The 22429-nt window shown below is 34.1% G+C and overlaps 1 protein-coding gene across 1 annotated transcript in view; it reads right to left on the bottom strand.

Moving 5' to 3' along the window:
- Positions 1 to 22084, bottom strand: part of Spt6 (transcription elongation factor Spt6) — a 104312-nt gene extending 82228 nt beyond the window's left edge. Inside the window, exons 1-2 of the mRNA XM_089086166.1 lie at positions 21961 to 22084; positions 1896 to 1980 (exon numbers count right to left, since the gene is read on the bottom strand). Of these exons, the coding sequence (XP_088942292.1) occupies positions 1896 to 1980; positions 21961 to 21999 (124 nt within the window). The 5' untranslated portion in view covers positions 22000 to 22084. The remainder of the gene's footprint in view (positions 1 to 1895; positions 1981 to 21960) is intronic.
- Between the last annotated feature and the right edge of the window lie 345 nt (positions 22085 to 22429).

Genomic DNA, 22429 nt, shown 5'->3' with positions numbered 1-22429 from the left:
GCGACAACCCTCGCCCTGAACTGACCACTCTGGAGAAGACTGACGGCGCTGACGACTGGTTCCCTCTACGCTGGCGACGCTGCCGAGCAAGAGCTTTAAGTCAAGTAAGTCAAGGGTGTAGTTTAGATATATCTTCAAGGAACTCCTTTCTCCACCCTTCTCTTGTGTAATAGCGTGATCTAATACTGTTAAAAAGTAGTGTTTTAAGCAAAACAGTCAAATTTGTTTAGCAAGATTCATCTCTACCCCTCGCCCTCCCCTTAATTAAGCGCTAATCGCCAAAAATTATACAAAAGGATTCTGTTTAGAATATTTTGACCAGTTTGACAGCAAATAGTTTTTATCATTTTCTTTAATTATAATTTATCTGGTTTTCAAATAACAGAATAAATATCATTGGTGTCAATTCACGAACATTTAGGGAGGGGGGGGACAAAATATATTTTTCTAAATCTATGGGGGAAGGGATTTGTCTTTTATCATTCTTTCAATGAAAATACCCCAAGAAAAGGTATTTTTCCAATTCTAGGTGGGTTGCAAAAAATCTAAGCAAAACATGTCCCTGTCCTCTCCTCAATTGACGCCATTGGTAAATGCTACATGTAGTGTAGTTTTTTTTCAAGGCAAGTATCATTTTTGAAAATAAAAATACGACGATCTGTTGCAGAACACAATTGCATTATATACTGATAGCTGTTTATTTACAACTGGACTTGCAGCCCTAAACTTTATTTAAGGTGTCTCTCTTCTTTAACAATTAGAGAAAAAGCACAAAACAAAACAGAACTCAATATCTCTAATAGTTATGTTCCTCAATGGTGTTACTTGACTTACAAATTATTGATATTTGACTTCACATTTAGTCCATTGATATCTCTAAAAGTTATGCTCCTTACAAATCTGACTTGCAAATTAATGATGTTTGAATTCACAAGTTAATTGTCTTTGCATGTAGTTGGTCGATATCTCTAATAGTTAAGTTCTTTAATGTTGTTTGACTAGCAATTGCCTACTTTACTGTTTCACCAGCCTTCTCATTGCCACGTAATTCCAGATGACTCTGGACATACTGGACTCTGACTGGTGTTTTAAAGCTTTGCTTTTATTCTTTTTTACTCACACAAATTTCAGAGTAAATATGTGGAGAAAACATTGAATCTTTTAATCCAAAATATTGTATTCAAATATTTAAAACAAATTCACCAGCAGCCAACCTAAGTACAGGCCTTATGAGAAGTAGCACTTTTCAAGCTTTATAATAAAAGACCCAAGGCACTCACTCCCAAGATACAGAACATTCTTCTGTTTCAGCAAACATTGGTTTTTCCCTTGAGACTATTCAACCCTTTTCCTTTTGACTTGCTATGTGAGTTGAAATGATTGCAAGTGATTAATAAATCTTTTGATTCTAGGAGTTGAAATGTCAGAGAATATACATTGAGTTCCGTTCTCTGTGTGCAGGTGTGGTCAACTAGATTCTTAGCTGATAGTGATATTTTGTAGTGTTTGAAGCACTTTAACAGTTTACATTGCAGGGTACACTGTGCAGACTTCAGCATATTACATTCAAAAAAAGGAATGGTCACTTGTTTAATTTTTTATATTGGAATGTCTGCAAAGAAGGGGATGAGGGAATTGAACCACTTGAATTAGAAAACTAATACAAAAACGCCTGAAAATTTAGTCCATTTGAGCCTGACTGAATTCTATAATGTATTTTAGAAAAGTGCGTATTGGGAAAGGGAGATAAATTTGGCTTATTCTTATTCAACATTTACCTCTGATAATCTCCAACAACATATGTCGTTAATGGGGATTGGTCTCCCACTTGGCTGGTCAATATTTAAAGATTTTTACACAATTTGATCAATGTTATAAAAATGAACTGAACTCACCTTCTTCTTCTTCATCCTCACTTTCTTTGACAGCTTTCAGTTTCTTTAATCTCCTTCTTTCTAGCTCATCAAGCTCCTCCTCATTCTAAAATTGGACATTTTGTTAGACTTGTATTATGTTTTTGAAGAACTTTGACATATCGCCCTCCTATAGCCAACAGTGTATATGCTCTATCCACAGCCCTCCCCCCCCCCCTTTAGTAAATAGTGTCTATGCCCATCTCTATAATTAAATCTATATTACAAAGTAGTTAAACCAATCTGATAAATTAACTAGAAATAATAGTTAAAACACAGGACTTTAGCAGTAAAGAAATGATCACTAGGATTCCAGCATTCCACAATTAGCAAGTATAACTGGGCCCAGTGAACAAAAAATACAAACAATTACCCTACAAAACTCCCCATGTAAACAATTCTCCCACCAGAAATCCCCCCTAACTTATTCCCTTCATTGGGGAATCAAATCCATAGATAGAAAAAAACATGATAATGTAATGAATCATAAAAACACAAACAATGTAATTTTCAAATGTCATGCTTTCCACGGTAGAGTTAGTCCCAGACTGAATAAAGTTATCCTTTGCCCTACATTTATATAAATTACCTAATTAATATTGATTATGTATGCAAAGAGTCAGAAAAAATATGGAAATCAAATTCATGCTAAGAAGGAAAACTTCTCCTGCAGGAAATTTTCCACATATGTAAAATAATAATAGGGATTTTAAAGTTAATAGTATTGTGGAATACCAAATTCAGAGTTTACTGAAAATTATTTTATGTAATTTTGGAAGTCTGTAAGATGACAGAATTCTAACTAACCCATTAATTGAACACCCAGAAAATGTAAATAACTTGACCAGAAAAAAACTGTTGGTTTTTGTGATGAGGGGTCTCTAATTTCAGTCAACATAAAAAGTATAAAAAGAGCCTTGGGAAGGAGGGGATTTAAACCTTAAACCTTTGCAAGTGCATTCAAAAACTTCTTAAAAAATTTTGGCAATTGGATGAACCAGTGTAACAATGCATACAAGCCACAGAGACAGACAGAAATGCTTCTTATTTTATACATATATATGGTAAAGAAAATTGGTTTTGGGCTATTTAGCTAATTAACAAATGTAAATCATTTTCTTTAACAAAAAGCATTATGTTCAGGCTTTGTGATAAAAGAAACAATTGTTAAAATATAGCAAAATGCATCTGATTTTGATTCCTTACAAAAACAGTCTATTAATTCATAAATTTAAAGCCTCTTCTAGAAAAAAAAAATCATTATGATCATATTTTGAGATTCATTTCAGGAATTGTTACCCCATGGTAGCATAGTTGATTGCTGCTACATAGGAATATAGGGCCCAGGGGTTTGATTCCCATCATGCCAGTGTTGGGCAAAAGGCTAGCTTTTGTCCCTGTTATAAAAGAAAGGTGCAATAAAAATACAGTGAATGAATTTTTTAACAGCAACTGTAAATACAAATTCAAATAGGGATAAATCCTTTTAATAGACAGTGAAAATTTTCAGAAAAATTACTAGATATTTTGGTCACATATGCAGTGACCATCATGAATAGTAATACTAGTTACTACTGATGACAGTCACTGCATATGTGACCAAAATATCTAGTATTTTTTGTGTGAAATTTATCACTGTTTATTAAAAGGATCTATTCCCATTTGAACCTTTTATTTGTCATAGAAAGGTAGTGTAGTCTTTAAAATTCTCAACAGCAACTGTTGATGTTACATCCATTTGAAGTAATACATTCTATATTCTGATCCCTTGATATAACTGGCAGTGGCAGATCCAAGAGAGGGGCTAGGGGGAGCGCCCCCCCTAACATAGTCTAAAATAGTGTGATTTACTTAATTAACACGAATTTGCATTAATTAAACTTGCTCCTAATGCAAGTTTATTGGATCAACCTATTCTGCACCCCCCCCTAAAAAAATACTGGATCCACCACTGATAACTGGTGTTTAGTTTGAGCAAATTGTAACTTGCCAGTTGACTTCCAGAGCTGGTTGAGTGAAGTTGGTTTGATTGTGTCTGTTGTACATCATGGTTTTGAACAATACATTAACATTAAGTTTTGTTTTAAGTTGCAGACAAATGCCAAAGAGGCTCATGAAATGTTGAAATCAGTATATGGTGATAATGTGGCAACTCTGAAGAGTATTTACAAGTGATATAAGCAATATCAAAAGAATGGTTGGGAGAAATATAGTGTTTGAAAACAATTCAAAAATAGCTTTTAAAATAATTAAAAAAATTGTATAACAATGGAAGGAAACATTTCTGTATTAATTTGATTAACAGAAACATGATAGCCTATATATTATAATGTAAGAATTTAATTGTTTTAATATGTTCTTTCAGTTTTGTAAACACCCTAGGCCTATAACTGGGACCATTATGCATTTTCAGAAACAAAAATATAATAGGGTATTTGGAAAGGTATCAAATAGCAAATCTAATGTTAACACTTTTATTAAGACACTTGAGACTCTTTGGAGCTGCCCAACTAGAATATAACCCTAGTGGATTGCTGTAATACCTCATTTGTCTTCAATTTATCATCAGGCATTACAACTGTTCACTTAACAAAATAAAAGTAGTACTGTTTATTCCTTATATTATTTCCAAATATCATGGTCTCTTTTCTGACAATGCACCCCACCTCCCCAGATGGTCCTATATATACCTCTAAGTAATAGCCCATCAGTAAGACAATGATGAACAGCAACAACGTCAAGCCTGTTCTTGGTCAAAGTGAATACACCAGAACACATGGTTACCTGGGAAATTTTATCAAGAATTCTGCAGTAAGTGAGAGGAGTTCATCTTCTTTGCTAACTGTGTGAGTCCATTTTGGAACTCACTAAGTGGGGCAAGCAAACAGCAACAACCAAGAGTAAAGGTCAATCATAGCAGCTCTTCAGAAGGAGACATGCAAGAGCAAAAAGAGAGACATCTTTAGAGTGCTAATATTATGCTCATTTTCATGGTTTTGTTCATGTTTTGACAACTCACTACCAGCCCCCCCCCCTAACAGTCTTAAACAATCCAAGCCTATACAAAAAAGTAACATAAATACAATGAAATTTGTAATTAACATTATCCAGCATATTTACATTAGTCAGTTTATAATATTTCTGTCTATTGTTATTCACATTTTCAAATCATTTAACACAGTATTTTTTTTTACTCAATATTCAGCAGCCTTAATCAGGCTAAATTAAATACCTCGCAGAGCAACCAGTTTTATAACAGATTGATCAATAGAAAGTAAAATAAACAAATATATGTTTTGAAATATGGTTCTGAAACATGGGTGCTCCAAAAAAACAGATATATTTGCTACCTATTTTACAGAGAAATTGCCTAAAGATTGTTTTGGGTACTCAGCAGACTGAACATATTTCAAACAGTAGGTTGTACAAAAAGTGTGGTTCAACTCCGGTTTTTAGGGCTATAATGAGACAAAGGTTGAGATGGCTAGGACACATTCTGCAGATGAAGTATGACAGGTTGCCAAAGATGGTCCTTTTTGGCTAACCATTTAGGGCTAAACAACAGAAAGCAGGTTTCCCATGGCTGGGGTAGGAGGATCTTGTAAAAAAAAATATAGGGAAATGGGAACTTCTTGGGAGGATGTAAAGAGTGATCCTTTAAATAGATTAGGATGGAGGAGGAACATCCATAGTTGTGTTGCCCTCAGGTAGCTTGAGCTGTAGTGAGTTGTTAGCATTAGTAGTATGTATGCATTAGGGGGGGGGGATGTTTTGCATTGTCAAGGTAACAACTATTATGATGAAAAAGAGCATAGAATAATCAATCTAATAGCATAATCTTGATTTATGTTCAATATAGCCTAAGATTATATAGAGGAGGGGGGGGGGCTGGAAATAGATTGCCAAAAACAAAAACAAAACCTTAAAAATGAGCATAAAATTACAAATTGAAGGATGTCTCAATTTTTTATATACTGTGTCTCCTTCTGCAGAGCCACTATTATTAAACTTTACATAAACAGGGTCTACTAGGTGCAAACACTCAATTACAGCACCATAGGCAAACTGGCACTTGTCACCCTTTACCATCTGGCACACTTGTCTAAAGTTGATGTTGTGCCATGGCCTCAATCTTTAACTTTTCAGGTAATGGCTGGCAGAGGCCAGTCATACATCTGGAGGGTGGCTGTGGTATAAACTTATAACTAGAGTTGTTGAGAAGGAAATATGCTAAGAAAACAATTCTTACTTCATAACATGCAGAAAAATTATAGCTAACACATTTTAACTGCAGCTCCACTATACTTTGCCCCCAAATGTGCAAATATATAGCTCAAATTAGCCTTTGTATGTCCTGTACATTTTGCCATGTATCACTCTTGCTTTAACCCATCTGTACCGTGAGTAATATGCGATATATTTAAAATACAAAAAAATAAAATTATTTCCTTCTAAGGATAATTCCGACATAAATTAAACTTCCCCTAATTAAGCTTAAATCCCGTTTCAAACTTGAGTCTAAATTCTTAATCAGCAAAAGAAAAAATGATTTTATTCTCAGCTAGACAAGGAAGATGGTTTTGAATCTCGTGAAGATACTTGGCAATAAAAAAAAATCACTAGATACAAAGTTCACAGGAAGTTTAAGTTATCATAGCAGTATGAATGTTTAATCATCAAAAATATTGAAAACTAATTATTGGATGGGCAGTTAGCATAATGAGTTTAGTTTGCAAACATAATTCCAAGGTAGCGGGCCCTCCAAGGAGTTGAGCCAATCGTGAAATAGCTCTTGGCACGCAGAATCAAGAATAGTGTTTTATAATGTTAGAAAAGTGTTTTTCGGAAGACTACTATTATTCAGAACCCAAGCAGTATGATTACAGACTTTATGTTCCTACCGAAGTGAAGCCTTGCTCATATACATGTATTGTTGTATACCTGAAATGTAAGTTCAATAAATCCATTACTTTTCTATTTGTGTTTGTTCTTATTATATGCCTGTATCTCATCGCAAAGTAGATAACTAGTTCAATTTTACTCCCTAGGCAGCGCTCCCTAAGGAATCTGATTCCGAGGTAATTTGAGGAAAAGAGGTTACACTTTTGTAGTTACATATTTCATTTTCTCTCTAAGATTGAGAGTGGCGAGGTCACCCATTTGCCTTACTCCCCATTGCTGTGGCGCAGTCCTCGATGGCACAATTGGCACAATCCTTAGCATTACAAGTGGCGCGATCGGAAAACTTATAAGGTGCAAGTTCACAGCTTTAAACCTCAACGGCGCAGTGGGCGCGATCGGTATACAGATTAAACCCCTTAACATTACATATGGCGCGGTCGTAAAGTTGGAGGATAATATGCGAACTAGTAACGCTACAAAGTTTATAGTTTAAATTTATTTTATTGGAGTGATACAGATTGATAAGAAAATCTGATTAGACCTATAACCGATAAGTTATTATAGGAAAACCCTTTAAAATATCTAAAAGCAGATAATAGTCTCCCCAAAAATAGGTTAACCCCGAAAATGATACAATTACAATAAAAAAGGGAACATGTCTAGTTCAAATCCAAATTATCTCGGAGAATGATTTAGAAGGATGGGAAAATTCCAAAAGAAACCTAGTTAACGGCATTTAAACCACAACTAACAAATACCTTCTAACTAAATTATACTTTTTAAACAGATTTAATATGGATCATATTACTGCCTTAGAACTTAAGAAAAATTATGTAAATAATTATGTAATGTTAAAGATGTGTTTTTCATAACCAACGATAACATCGAACTGACACCTTCTTATGACAATACAATTTTAACGACAGGTAATCCCGTCATAAAACAGCCTTGTCGTGTGCTTTATAAGCACAAAGAGTGGTTGAAAAATAAATTCATGAATTAGAAAAAATTAGATTATACGCCCCAGTATAAGTCCGTATTCTACACCAGTGATCTTAGTCCCAAAAAAGAATGGTGACCTGAGACTCTTAGCAGATTATAGAGCCCTTAACAAGCAAGCAGTGAACGCTAAATTTCCTTTACAAAGAATAGATATAATCCTTGACTTTATCTCAAGCCAAAACAACATTGTTTTACTTCTTTAGATCTTACCCAGGAGTACCACCAAGTGAAAATAGCCGAGAAAGATCTCTATAAAATTGTATTTTCTACAACTGAATGTGGTTCCTATGAATATTTAAGAGCACCTTTTGGACTTAAGACAAATTCAAGCGCGCTATGTAGACCCTTATTACATCTATTAAGAGGATTACAGAATATCATTCATTTTGTTGATGAGATCTTATTCGTGGGAGAAAACGTCGAATAAAACTGAGAATATTAGCTGAAGTTTTCGAGAAAATCAGAGGGCAATCTAAAATGCCAGACGTAAAAGTAAACTCATTTCACCCCAAAGTCAAGTTTTTAGGATTAGCGGTGAGACAAGGGGAGATATCTCCAGACCCAGACAAAATAAAATGTGTTGAAAACCTCAAACCCCCTAGAACTATGAAAGAATTAAGAGGAATTCTAGGTCTTACTGGTTACTTCCGAAAATTTGTGTGCAATTACGCCCAAATTGCGAAACCCCTAACGGAATTAACTAAAGGGAGCTCCCAAAATGTTACCTGGTCCCAGGAAGCTCAAACTTCCCTAGACCGTCTCAAAAAGGCACTCACTTCGGAACCAATATTATCGTTGCCTGATTTTAAGAATGGACAATTTTTAGTTACAACTGATGCAAGTTCGAAGGGCATTGGCGCTATTCTTTTGCAAATAATCCCGGTAGAAAACCCTAATCATATAGAGGGAACGCCTAAACAAAAAATAATAGAAAAAGTTATATGCTATTCGAGTAGAGCCTTATCAAAAGGCGAAAGTAGTTATTCCGCCACCAACTTAGAATTATTATCTATAATCCACCACTTGGACAAATTTAGACACTATTTAATTGGTAGAAAATTTATATTACGTTCAGACCATAAAAGCCTGCAGTACCTGCACACTTTCAAAAACCCCACGGGAATTCTAGCTAGATGGATTATGAAAATTCAAGACCTAGATTACGAATTTGAATATTTAAAAGGTAAACAAAATGCAGCTTATGACTTCTTGAGTAGATTCCCAGAAAATAAGCCGTCGGAGGCCGAGGAAAACGAAATTAACGCTATCAATACTAAGAGTAAACATAAATGTAAGAAAAACAAAGTCAAAGACACAGTAAAAGAAAATAAGGATAATTATTGTCTCTTGTCTTTAGAAAATATAAAAAGAAACCAAAAAAAGGACAAAATGTGTTTAGCACTTATTAATTATTTTGTGAATGATGATGCGTTACCAGATAAATTCAAAACTCTTAGTAAAGAAATAGATAATTTTTACTATGATCTTGATGAAGAAATACTATGCAGAATCGTGATAGCTGAGGCAAATAGAAACCAAACCTCAATAATACCTATAGTACCCCAAAACTTAATTATACCTGCATTCGAATATTTTTATTCAGATATAGGTGGACAATTAGGAATAACAAAAACTTTCCATAAATTAAAACAATATTTTTACGTGCCGTCGGCAGTAACAAAACTTAAATAATTTGTAAGTAAATGCGAAGCGTGTAACTTAAGAAAAAAAACCCAAGCCTATCTTAACCCCCAAATGGGAAGAGTCCCGGTAGCGAGGATCCCCTTTGATATCGTCTCATTTGATTTATATGGAACCAGTGGAGGCTTACCTGTTTCCAACAGAGGCCATACTTGTATTCTTTCAGTTATAGATCACTTTTCCGGATTTACTTTTGCAAAAGCATTAAAGAATCAAGTCGCTTACGCCACGAGTAAGGCGTTACCGAAATAATTTTTAAAATTTGGCATTCCAAATAAGGTTATAAGTGATAACGGAAGCAATTTTGTTTCAAAAGTAACAAAAGACTTAATGGATTTTCTTAACATAAAGAAATTGGTGACATCCCCATATCAGCCACAAGCTAATGTTAAAATAGAAAATAGGCATATAATATTTTCGAATGTACTAAGCATTTATACAAAAGACAACAGGAACGATTGGGATCAATTCTTACCTTATTTAAGAAACATAATCAATACTGCTGATTAAGAAACAACCAAAAAAAACCCTTTTCATTTGATTTTTGGTCACGACTACAGAATACCGTATCATAATATTGTTGAATCCCAACAGTATTATGAGAACACGGAGGATTACAAACAAGAATTCCTAAATAGGATGAGAAAAACTTATAAAATAGTAAAACAAGGGTTGGAAAAATGTAAAATAAGTCAAGAGCTAAGACACCTACCCAAAATCAAAGGGAATATAGATTTTAAGATAGGAGATTGCGTCTACCTAAAGAACGAGGCAAAGACGGAATGCAAAAAAACTTTCCAATAAATATTCTGGACCGTACAGAATAGTCAAAAAGTACGATAACGATTTTACTTTTAAAATGGAGAACTCCGATAATGGAAAAGCATACAAGGCACATGTTAGCCGAATAAAAAGAGCCAAATTCCCGGAAAGATGGGTATCGCGTCCCTCGTCTACCGATTCGTCAGGCGCAGAAGACGAGCCCCCCAAGTCAAGGTTAGCCGAGTTAAAACCGTTTAATTTCAAACAAGATTATTGTGAAAATGATAGCGACGAGAAAAACTTTGAAGAATTTTTAGCTATGAAAAATCTAGTTATTCCTAAAAGAAAACCCGTAATACCAGTGAGAATAAAAACGCCACAAAACCCAAAAAGTTCATCATCGGAGAGCGCAGGAGAATTAGATTATACGATATCTCCGAAAACCCAATTTTTTCGGATAGAATTTTAACCCCTTCCCCCCCCAAAAAGATTTCCAGACGATATGGTTTCCCCACCAACCCCATTAGAGAGACTCCTGCCCTTATAGGAAGAATGGAACAAAGCTGTAGAAACTCCGGGTATTATCATAAAGAAAGCTCCTCCCAAACATTTAATTAAAACAAATGTGCGAGAAGCTATGGATTTAATAAATTTCCCCATAAAAACAAGGCAAAGTGGTTTGCCTTGGAATCAAACACCCAAGGACGCCCAGGAAGGACAGTATCATGATATAACCGTGTCTAAGACCTAGCCTAAACAATTGACTTCATGGAGGGACACACTGGTGCAAAAAATGTCCCATCCCCCTTAAGACATGGCATTTAAACAATGGAGGAACCCCGCAAAAACTTTTAATTCCTCTCAGAGTTCTCAAGAGTCTTTCAAGTCTCCCAAGTTGAAAACTTAAGGCGAGGACTTAGAGAATAAACCCTCTACTTCCAGAGGAGTAGAAATCTACGAAGGAAGGGCAGGTGATACCTCAAAAACGCAAAGTGCCAAATCTAAGAGTTTTAATGTGGAATCATCGGAAACCAGTTCCGAAGAGTCTGACGGCAAATCAGACCAGGTGGTAGTTTAAGAAATAGGGAAAGCAAGACCGACTTCAGCGGCCGCGCACGTGAAAGAAACAAAATTAAAAGGGCAAGAATTTTTGAAAAAAAACAATACAAAAAGTTTGATCTTATATCGCTAGCAAAACCTAAAAAGAAAAAACCGCAAGAAACAGAAGAAAAAGTAACGACACAGTCAGGTAGAACGGTTAAAAAACCTGAAAGATGGAAATATCCCTAATTAATGTAAAGTCAAATGTCCAGATTTATTACCCAAGCAATTGCATTCAAATGTTCTTGTCGTAGGGAGATTGTGTCCACAGCAACTAGTAGTAAATTGTTTCTAAAACGAATGAAAACACACCAAATAAAAAGATACGCCTATAAAAATATTAGCAAGAAAAATTAAAACAAGATTCTAAACTCTAAACCTAACAAAAAAAAAACATCATAACCTCTGTTTTCGAAAAAAAAATTTCTCGCAAAAAATAATAATAATAATGAATCAAGTGAATCAATATTGAGGAAATGGGAATATGTAACTATGGAATAAGTTAATCTCATAAACATAAATTATTTTGTCTTAGTGCAGATTCCAATAATTCTAGTTGCAATAACAAAAATAATCTTATTAAAAGGCTTATAATGAAAATAGGTTACCAGCGTATTTATCTGTTGCTTGCTTACTTATTTATGTGTTGCTTACTCGAAAAACATAATATAAAATTAAGTTGTGTAGTAATTATTAACTAAGCCTTTGAGGCATATCATAACCAGAGTAAAGGTAAGACTTCCGTAACCATTCTAATCCCAAGATATATTATATAAACAGAAATTCTGTTTTGCGTTCACAATTTAGTTTTGTTCAAGCAATGCCATAAAGCAATTCAAAAAATGAATTGATATAAAATAATAATAATAAAATATTAAATAAACGAATTTTGCATAAATAGGTAAAATTAATGATAAATTAATTCAAGAAACAAACAAAAAGATGAGGCTTAAGAATATCATCATAATCCTCGTTGTTCACGCAGCCGCCCAAGATATCGTAAAGCATGGAGTAATATACAAGGATGAAAACTCATTGCTAGCTAGCCATAATGCATGGAAACTTTTTATGATATTGGACCCCAAACCCTTCGAAACCATGTTTCAACAAGTAACAAGACTAGAGAAAAACACGAATGAACTCAAAGAACCGATATTTCAATTCCTAAGGTCGGATAAAGGATTACAGGCTAGTAAAATAATGCATAGTAAAGATAATAAAGAGTTTCCAATTCCAGTTGTCCCCAAACTAAAATCAAAATTCGTAATAGATGACTGTGATAAGAAAATGGCAGAAATTGACATGGCACTTGGAACAAGCACCAAGGAAGACAGAAAGAAAAGATCAGCGAATAATATTGTATACTTGTCGTGAGACTTTACTGCAATGAAATCCCTAGAAAACCCTAAATTACTGACTACAAGGAAAGGAAAACCTTATGATGGAAATTACGCAATGATAAACGAACAACCATTACCTAATCTAAATGAGAAAAACGTCCAAAAAGTTTCAACTCATCAAGCCTTCTTAATTTTATACAGACAAAGACTACAAGCCTTATTTGAATTATTTAATACGGAAGTACGAAAATTAAAACAAAATACCACGAAGACTTTTAAAGTATTCTTTCGAAGAATTAAATACCGTAGGTCAACAAGCCTAACTTCCATCATCGGAGAACTCACCTCCTGCATTTTTGGTTTAACAACGGAGGAAGACTTAAACAGCCTGAGGGAAAATTTAAATAAGTTGAATAATGCCATGAACGTCACATTACACGTTCAGAAGATACAAGCTAGTGTAGAAAACTACCAGAGAGACAAAGTTGAAATGATATCTAGGAAAATCTCAAAGACTGTAAAAGTAGTAAATTATTTAAGTAACAAAGTGGACCTCGTGGTTACAGACATCAGCCTTGCCATGGTATTACTCAATATAATTACCATATCACTGCTAAATCTAGTGATAGACGTTAGTAGGTTCGAATACACATTATTTGCCCTCTTGGGAGGAATTTTTTCATACGACTTAGTAGATCCTTATAACCAAAGAGGTATGTTAGACGAAATAAAAAACGCACCTAACGTTTGGTTTACATTTACCCGTAGAGCCAAAATTATCAAATTTATTTCTTTACTATACCAAATTAAAAGTCCACATTACGGAAATAAATAAATAGTTATTCGCAGTAGTAACAATTCTATTGATAAACCGGCAATCCATTTACGACTTGTACAAAATTTCGACCTTCCCCGCCAATATAAAGAGGACAAATTCATTTATGACTATCACACCGGAAGCAGAGTATTTACTTGTTGATCAAGATAGACGAAAATATGCCCTAGCTAATCCACAAGACTTAAAAGTGCGTATCATTCAAAAACCTAGTATGCCGGCTTACGTTACCTATTTATAATGTCAAATCTGGATCTTGTGTGTTAGACATATTTTTAAAAGACACACAACAGGATGAAATACCTGATTCATTCGAAGCTTTGGTAGGATGTACTAAACGAGAAATGTTTATACACCTTGGAAATGATCTTTGATTATTTTCTGTTCCAAGAGAAACTGTTGGAACTTTGTCTTGTTATAATAACGCCGAAAGAATCAATCCTAGTTACAGGACAGAATTACTATTACAAGATGTGGGTACAATAACAATGAAACAATGATGTCGACTTATAACTAAAGAGTCAACAGTTCAAACTCAGTTAATTACCACGAGCACAACTATAATAAGTCCTAAAATAATCAATTTTAAAGCAATCAACCTGTCGCACACTATTTCCAATATAAAAAGTGAGGAAATGAAAACCTCGATATGGTTCAAAATAGATAAGAATAAAGGAACATTACCGCTTACAAAAATAAGAGAAGCATTAGATTCCCAGATCCCCCTATTTACTAATGAAGACCAGAGACTAACGTACGTGGATAATAGATACAGATTATTCTCAAACAATTTTTGGTGGAACATACTACTGACCGTATGTTTCGTATTCGCGATTTCCCTGATCATGAGAACCTTACTGACTTTTAATTATTGAACAGTTTTGAGACTAAGAAGGTAAAACCCAAAGGAAGATACGGAAAAACGGCTGATATGCAGAAGTTAAACCCGGAACCCTATGACAACGCCCACGCCAATGAATAGGGAAGACATCAGGAAATAATTGGCTCTTGAGGCGTCCACTAGCCCTTGCTATTTCCTGCGCCTACATTTTAAGTGTCGTTAGCGTAAAATCATGTTGTCTAAACGCTAAAACGTGCGTTTCTTAAACAGCACGGACGTGTTTGAAAACCGATGCTTTGAAATATGTTGTAAAATGAGACCTCAAACTAAATGATGTAGTGTAACTTATGTCATTTTGTTAAAATCAATACATGTGCATTAATATTGGCATTTGCTTAATATTGCCTTGTAGCGTAACGTTGACCATTAAATGTAACCAATTATATTGCTTTTTAGGTATTATGACGACTTGTTTTAAAGAACGTGTGATTCTGCCTAGTTATTTTTATTCCAGGAATTGGAATGAAATATTGGAAATCAATCATTACAATGCGTAGTCCAGTGCAGATACAACCTAATAGCATCTATTTTCATCATACCTCAACCAACGAAGAGTACTTACCATAGACTCCTGGCAATTTTCATCCTAGCTTCGTTTACGAAAATTACGGTTACCTTTTTGATCGTTGTTCCTCGATCACAAACCATATTATGTATCAGGTAACACTATCTAATAAATCTCAGTATCCAGTGCATTATCAAACTATATAAACACATAAACCCTGATAACCCCATCAACCAGTACAATATACAATTATATAATTATCATCATTGATAATCCTTATGGACCCATGCACCATATTACTGTATATTTATGACATTTGATGAACCCAAATTATTTACGTGTCGCAGATTCACGCATTGAATCCCTTTCGACCATTTCTCAGAACCCATCCTATCACCTCTATCAAATGCGAAAAGTTCCTATTTCTGTTATCCCATAAATGTTAGGAGATAATTTCTGAAAAATTGACCTGGAAACCAACCTTCTTCTTCTTCTTCTAATTCACAGCAGGCGGGCTATTCAGTTGGTACTATTTAGCCCTCTTCTTTTTGCTTCACTCTGTGGGCTACAGAGCTACTGTCTTGGTTGTCTCTTATTTATTAGATATCTTTCAGTAGATCTTTTGACTCAAGGAGTTCAAATATAAGATGATAGATATCGATTTCTGTGCTCTGTGTGCAGGTATAGTTGGATAAGCTCTTGGCTGATAGTGAGATTTTGTGGTGTTTGAAGTATTTTCACAGTTTACAAAGCAAGGTATGTTGTGCAGACGTCAGCATATTACATTTCAAATAGGCAATGGTCAATTGTTTCATTATTCATATTACAATGCCTGCAAAGAGCAACATTTAAATTTGTCAACTAGTTGACAATAAATGTTGCCTCAGCAAAACTTTCATTTTTCAACTAGTTGACTAATAACTTCTCCCCAGAAAAAACTTAATTTTTCCAGCTAGTTGACTAATAACTTCTCCCCAGCAAAACTTAGTTTTGCCAAGTAGCTGGAAACAAACATTGCCCCAGAAAAGAATTCATTTTCCAACTAGTAACTTCTCCCCTTGCAAGAAGTTCCCATTTCCTTTAAATCTTTCTTTATGACATCCTCTCACCCCAGACAAGGACAAACTGCTTTCCTTTTAGCCCTATACAGTTGGCCAAAAAGGCAAATCTTTGGCAATTTGTCATCCTTCATCTGCAGAATGTGCCCTAGCCATAGCCATGTCAACCTTTCTTTCATTATAGCCATAGAAAGCAGGATTGAACTACAATTTTTTGTACAGTCTATTGTTTGAAATAGGGTCAGTTAGCCAGGAATCCAGATAAATCTGTTGACAATTTCTATGGAAAACATCTGGCAAATTGTCATCCACTTTCTGGATTTTTCTTTTAGGTTTGTATATAATAATGGGATCATTAGGAAGGGAGGGTTGCTTTGTCGTCAGGATAGCAAGTAATATATTGAAAAACAGCTTGAAACAAGAACATTGTTATTTTTATTTTATTAGCCTACCATGTTTTTGAGAAGTGCTGATAAACTGAAGTTTTACCATTATTTGGAAATTTGACTAATTTACCTTTCTATTCTAGGAGATGTGTGCCCTCACAGTTTCAAGTAGCCCAGTCTATAATAAATAGGCCAGAGTGAAAGACTATTGAAAAAGGGGTTCTACACTTTGACTATTGGAAAAAATTACTTTATAAGCTCATATAGAATGTTACTATCCAATCTCCTCCAAACATCATTTTTATACATTCCTAAAAAGGGCTTATCCCAGATTTCCTTCTCAATCACTTAGACTATCTGTATTGACTTTTTCTACAATTAGCCATGTCTTGATGCTTACTGCAAAATACATGATTTTCAATTCATGTGTTGCTGGAAACAAACATTACCCAGAAAATAATTCATTTTCCAACTAGTTGACTAGTAACTTCTCCCCAGTAAAACTTAATTTTTCCAACTAGTTGACTAATAAGTTCTCAGCAAAACTTAATTTTGCCAACTATCTGGAAACAAACATTACCCCAGAAAACAATTAACTTCTCCCCTCCCAGGAAGTTCTCATTTCCTTTAAATCTTTCTTTATGACATCCTCTCACCCCAGACAAGGACAACTTGCTTTCCTTTTAGCCCTAGACAGTTGGCCAAAAAAAGAAAATCTTTGACAATTTTTCATCCTTTATCTGCAGAATGTGCCATAGCCATCTCAACCTTTCTTTCATTACACCCCTAGAAAGCAGGATTGAATCACAATTTTTGTACAGCCTACTGTTTGAATTATGGTCAGTCATCCGGATACCAAGAACAATCTGTAGGCAATTTCCATGGAAAATATCTAGCAAATTGTCATCTACTTTTTGGAATTTTCTTTTAGTTTTGTATATATTGATGGAATCATCAGGGAGTGAGGGTTGCTTTGTTGTCAGGATGACAACTAATATATTAAAAAAGAGCATGAAATAAGAAAATTGTTTGATTAGTTTACCATGTTTTTTGAGAAGGGCTGCCAAACTGAAATTTTACCATATTTGGATAATTTACCCTTCTATTCTTAGAGATGTGTGCACGCACAGTTTCAAGCAGCCCAGTCTATAATAAATAGGCCAGGGTGAAAGCCTATTGAAAAAATAAAGTTTTGTTGGGGAGAAGTTACTAGTCAACTAGTTGGAAAATAAATTGTTTTCTGGGACAAGGTTTGTTTCCAGCTAGTTGGCAAAATTCAGTGTTGGAGAGGAGAAGTTATTAGTCAGCTAGTTGGAAAATAAATTGTTTTCTAGGGCAATGTTTTTTTCCAGCTAGTTGGCAAAATTAAGTATTGCTGGAAAACAGTTATTAGTCAACAAGTTGGAAAATGAATTATTTTCTGGGACAATGTTTCTTTCCAGTTAGTTGGCAAAATTAAGTGTTACTGGGGAGAAGTTATTAGTCAACTGGTTAGAAAATAAAAGTTTTGCTGGGGAAATGTTTCTTGTCAACTACTTGGAAAATATAGATTTCTCCTATAGGGATGGGTAAAATTTTACAACTAGATGGCAAAAATGTTTTTGATTATAAGGAGATTGGATAGGTACCATTTTATATAAGCTTATAAACTAATTTTTTCAAATAGTCAGAGTGGATATCTGTATGAAAAGTGTTGGTTAATCCTGCTTACTAGGAATGATAATATGGAACAATAGAAATGATAATATGGGTATGAAAAATTCTGAAAATGAAGTATTATAGATTGCCAAAAACTGTCCTTGTAACCATCCAGCTAGGGCCAAACAAGAAGTAGGTCATTCCTGAATGGGACTCCACCCTTTGAAAATTGGAAAAGATTAGTTTATAAGCTTATATAGAATGGTACTATCCAATCTCCTTATAATTAAAAAACATTTTAGTCATCTAGTTGGAAAATTTGGCCCGTCTGTATAGGAAAAATCTAAATTTTCCAACTAGTTGAATAATAACTTCTCCCCAGCAACACTTATATTTGCCAACTAGTTGACAATAAATGTTGCCCAGCAAAACTTTCCTTCTCCAACTAGATGACTAATAACTTCTCCCCAGCAAAACTTAATTTTTCCAACTAGTTGACTAATAACTTCTCCCCAGCAAAACTTAATTTTGCCAACTAGCTGGAAAGAAACATTATTATTATTATTATTTATTTCTAACCCACACTGTACAGAGGTACAATACGTGGAGTATCATGAGGAAAAAAACATAAAATGCAACACAAATCAATATATAAATCAAAGATTACTAGTTACAGAATAACACATAATAATTTAAAAGAAACTAAAACAAAAAAGAAATAACATGAAAGGAGGGGGAAAAGAGGAAGAGAGAAAAAAAACACAACTTGCAGAATCTAATAAGCAATAATATGCAGAAATATGGACACAAGCTGTCATTATTATTATCATTATTTGAATTATACTCACTCTTTACAATACTAAAAAATGTAGAATGACCAAACAGAGAAAAACAGTTAAACAAATAAAAGAAAAATAACTTATGACTGAAAAAACCTGATAAGGTGATGGTGTGGAGAAAAACGGATACAAGCAGTATTTGACAGTTTTCTGTGTAGTGCTTCCAGTTTTTCAGTAATATTAGGAACAAGAAATTTATTAATAACTACCCGGTTTTTGGTCCAAGGTGGAAGAAATAACATAAATTTACAAAATCTAAAATAATTAATCTGTATTCTTTTTAACTCATTTTTCTTAAGAAGGAGAAAAATTTCAGAAGCAAAAAGAATTGAATGGTCACAAAAAGTTGAGTAAAGCTTGGCCAACGCAAGTTTATTATATTTACCTCTATTGGCAACAATCTTAGCATATCCTAAACATTGCCCCAAAAAACAATTCATTTTCCAACTAGTTGACTAATAATAATTAGAATTTATTGTGTATAGCATAAAATATCTTAATATTTTTATTTTGAGTTATATATTGGGATTTGAAGCCAGGGATTTTTTGTTTTAATTCCCAGGATAATTAGTCTTATACCTGGTCCCTAAAGTGAGATTGAATTTGTTAAAGCTTGGAGGATTATTCCTCCTGTCTGTTTAAAGAAAATGGATGCAGATTTGAAGTTTTGTTAATTTCTATCTTGCAATTATTGGACAAAGATTATGTATGTTCCTTCATTTATCTGTCTTTGTTTCTTTTCTGGAGGAATATTTTTGTCTCATTTTTAGAATTTTTAATTAATTTTCCCAACTAGTTGGCTAATAACTTCTCCCCTGCAAAACCTTATTTTTCCAACTAGTTGACTAATAACTTTTCCCCAGCAAAACTTAATTTTGCCAACTAGCTAGAAAGAAACATTGCCCCAGAAAACAATTTATTTTTGAACTAGTTGACTAGCAACTTTTCCCCAGCAATACTTTCTTTATCCAACTAGCTAGAAACAAACTTACCCTATAAACACTTTTGTTAGCCATCTATTTGGCAAGTAACTTGTCCTCAGAATAATTTCTTAGCTAACAACATGACATAAAGAGAAAACAAAAACATACTATTCCTGGTCCAACAAAAATTGGCAGTAGGTGCTTTTAACAAATGCACTACAGCTACAGAAAATCAAACAAACTGAATTCAGGGGTAAATAGTCTTTAAGCTACAGAACTAAAAGTCTTCTCCTTCTATATTTGTGCAACCTTGGCAGGTTGCACAAAAATGTGCATTTTTATATGAAATTGCATCTCTGTGAACCTGGGGCAACAGTCTGCAAGATAAGACTATCTTGCAGACTGTTGCCTAAGATTGGAAAGCACACTTATAGAAGGAGAAGCCTTTTAGTTCTTTGATTTCAAGACTATATACTCCTGGATTCAGTTTGTTTGATTTACCTTAGCTGTAGTGCATTTGTTAAAAGCACATACTGCCAATTTTTGTTGGACCAGGAATAGTATGTTTTTTGTTTTCTCTTTATGTCATGTTGTTAGCTAAGAAATTATTCTGAGGATAAAGTTACTTGCCAAAAAGATGGCTAACAAAAGTGTTTATAGGGTAAGTTTGTTTCTAGCTAGTTGGATAAAGAAAGTATTGCTGGGGAAAAGTTGTTAGTCAACTAGTTTTAAAATAAATTGTTTTCTGGGGCAATGTTTGTTTCCAGCTAGTTGGCAAAATTAAGTGTTGCTGCAAAGAAGTTATTAGTCAACTAGTTGGAAAAATCAAGTTTTGTTGGGGAGAAGTTATTAGTCAACTAGTTGGAAAAATTAATTAAAATTCTAAGGCGACAAAAATATTCCTCCAGAAAAGAAACAAAGACAGATAAATGAAGGAACATACACGATTTATGTCCATTAAATGCAAGATAGAAATGAACAAAACTTCAAATATGCATCATTTTTCCTTAAACAGACAGGAGGAATAACTCTTCAAGCTTTGACAAATTCAATCTCACTTTTGGGACCAGGTATAAGATTAATTATCCTGGGAATCAAAACAAAAATCCCTGGCTTCAAAGCCCAATATATATCTCCCATTAAGAGGGAGACAGGGTGAGAGTCAGAAGTTGTAACACAATAGTAACAATAGTTATAAGTCAAGTTGAAAAAAACCTATAGGCTATTATTAACATATGTTATGCCATTCAGAATAAATTCTAACTGTTATTAGTCAACTAGTTGGAAAATGAATTGTTTTCTGGTACAATATTTCTTTTCAGCTAGTTGGTAAAATTAAATTTTGTTGGGGAGAAGTTATTAATCAACTAGTTGGAAAAATTAAGCTTTGCTGGGGAGAAGTTATTAGTCAACTAGTTGGAAAATGAAAGTTTTGCTGGGGCAACATTTATTGTCAACTAGTTGGCAAATTTAAATTTTTCATATACAGATGGGCCAAATTTTCCAACTAGATGACTAAAATGTTTTTAATTATAAGCAGATTGGATAGTACCATTCTATATAAGCTTATAAACTAATTTTTTCCAATAGTCAAAGAGTGGATATCCTTCCTGAATTGGGTTGGAGGATGTCATAAGGAAAGATTTAAGGGAAATAAGAACCTCTTGGGAGATGGAAAGAGGGAGGCTTTGAATAGATTGGAGTGGAGCAGCATGCATAACTACGCTGGCCTCAGGTGGATTGATGCTGCTGAGGTGAGTTGTTAGTATCCTAGTAAGGTATGCCTAGGTTTAGGCCTAATAGCTTAATGGTATTAATTTCATCTTTTTTCATGTTTACTTTAGAGGAGGCTTAATCTCATTAGTGGAATAGGCAATATATGGTCTAGAAGGCTGTACCTTAATCCACTATGGGTTAAAGCAAAATGCTTTTGTCTTCCTTAATTTAAAGCAAAGAATGGTCTTTTGTTGGTTTTGAGAATTTTACAGGTTTCTTTCAGATTTGAACCTTATCTGCACCTTTACCTCACAACTTCAAACAAGTCAAACTGAGTTTGTTTTTCTAACTAGCCTATGTCAGTACAGTGCCATCCCTTCTCCAACAAGGTTCTACATTTTTACTGTTTTAAAGAGCATAAGGATATGGGAAACTTACCTCACTCTCTTCAGCCTCAGATATCACAAAATCTGCCATTATTGAAGGTTTTGTGTCCAATTGAGTAATGCAGTTTTTCACCAGAAGCTAGGCCTATACTGAAATTACGCTTCGTATTGATATCAAAATAAATGATATCATAAAAAAGCAGAAAGAGACAAAAAAAGACACTGATAGACTATTTTGTACTTTTTTGGTTTTACTTTACAATTTTATCTAATTATCTGTTCATATTTTTATCAACGGAGCGCATAAATTTGTATATACCAGAAATAATTGAGGAGAGTACCCTGCTGTCTATTTTATTTTAAACAAGCAACCCTGGTGTCGTTCAGTGAAGGACCAAAGACAGAGGACAAGATTACAACTTATACTAAAATCAAACACATGGGATTAAAAAAAAATCATGTAAAGATTTTATTACTATTTTAAATTTTTGAAATATCTCATAAATTCAATTGTAAGATCT

Source organism: Artemia sp. Qi Xiang Cuo, chromosome 3 (genome assembly GCF_049724085.1).
Source record: "Artemia sp. Qi Xiang Cuo chromosome 3, ASM4972408v1, whole genome shotgun sequence".
Classification (NCBI taxonomy): domain Eukaryota; kingdom Metazoa; phylum Arthropoda; class Branchiopoda; order Anostraca; family Artemiidae; genus Artemia; species Artemia sp. Qi Xiang Cuo.
This window is presented reverse-complemented; position numbering and strand designations above follow the sequence as displayed.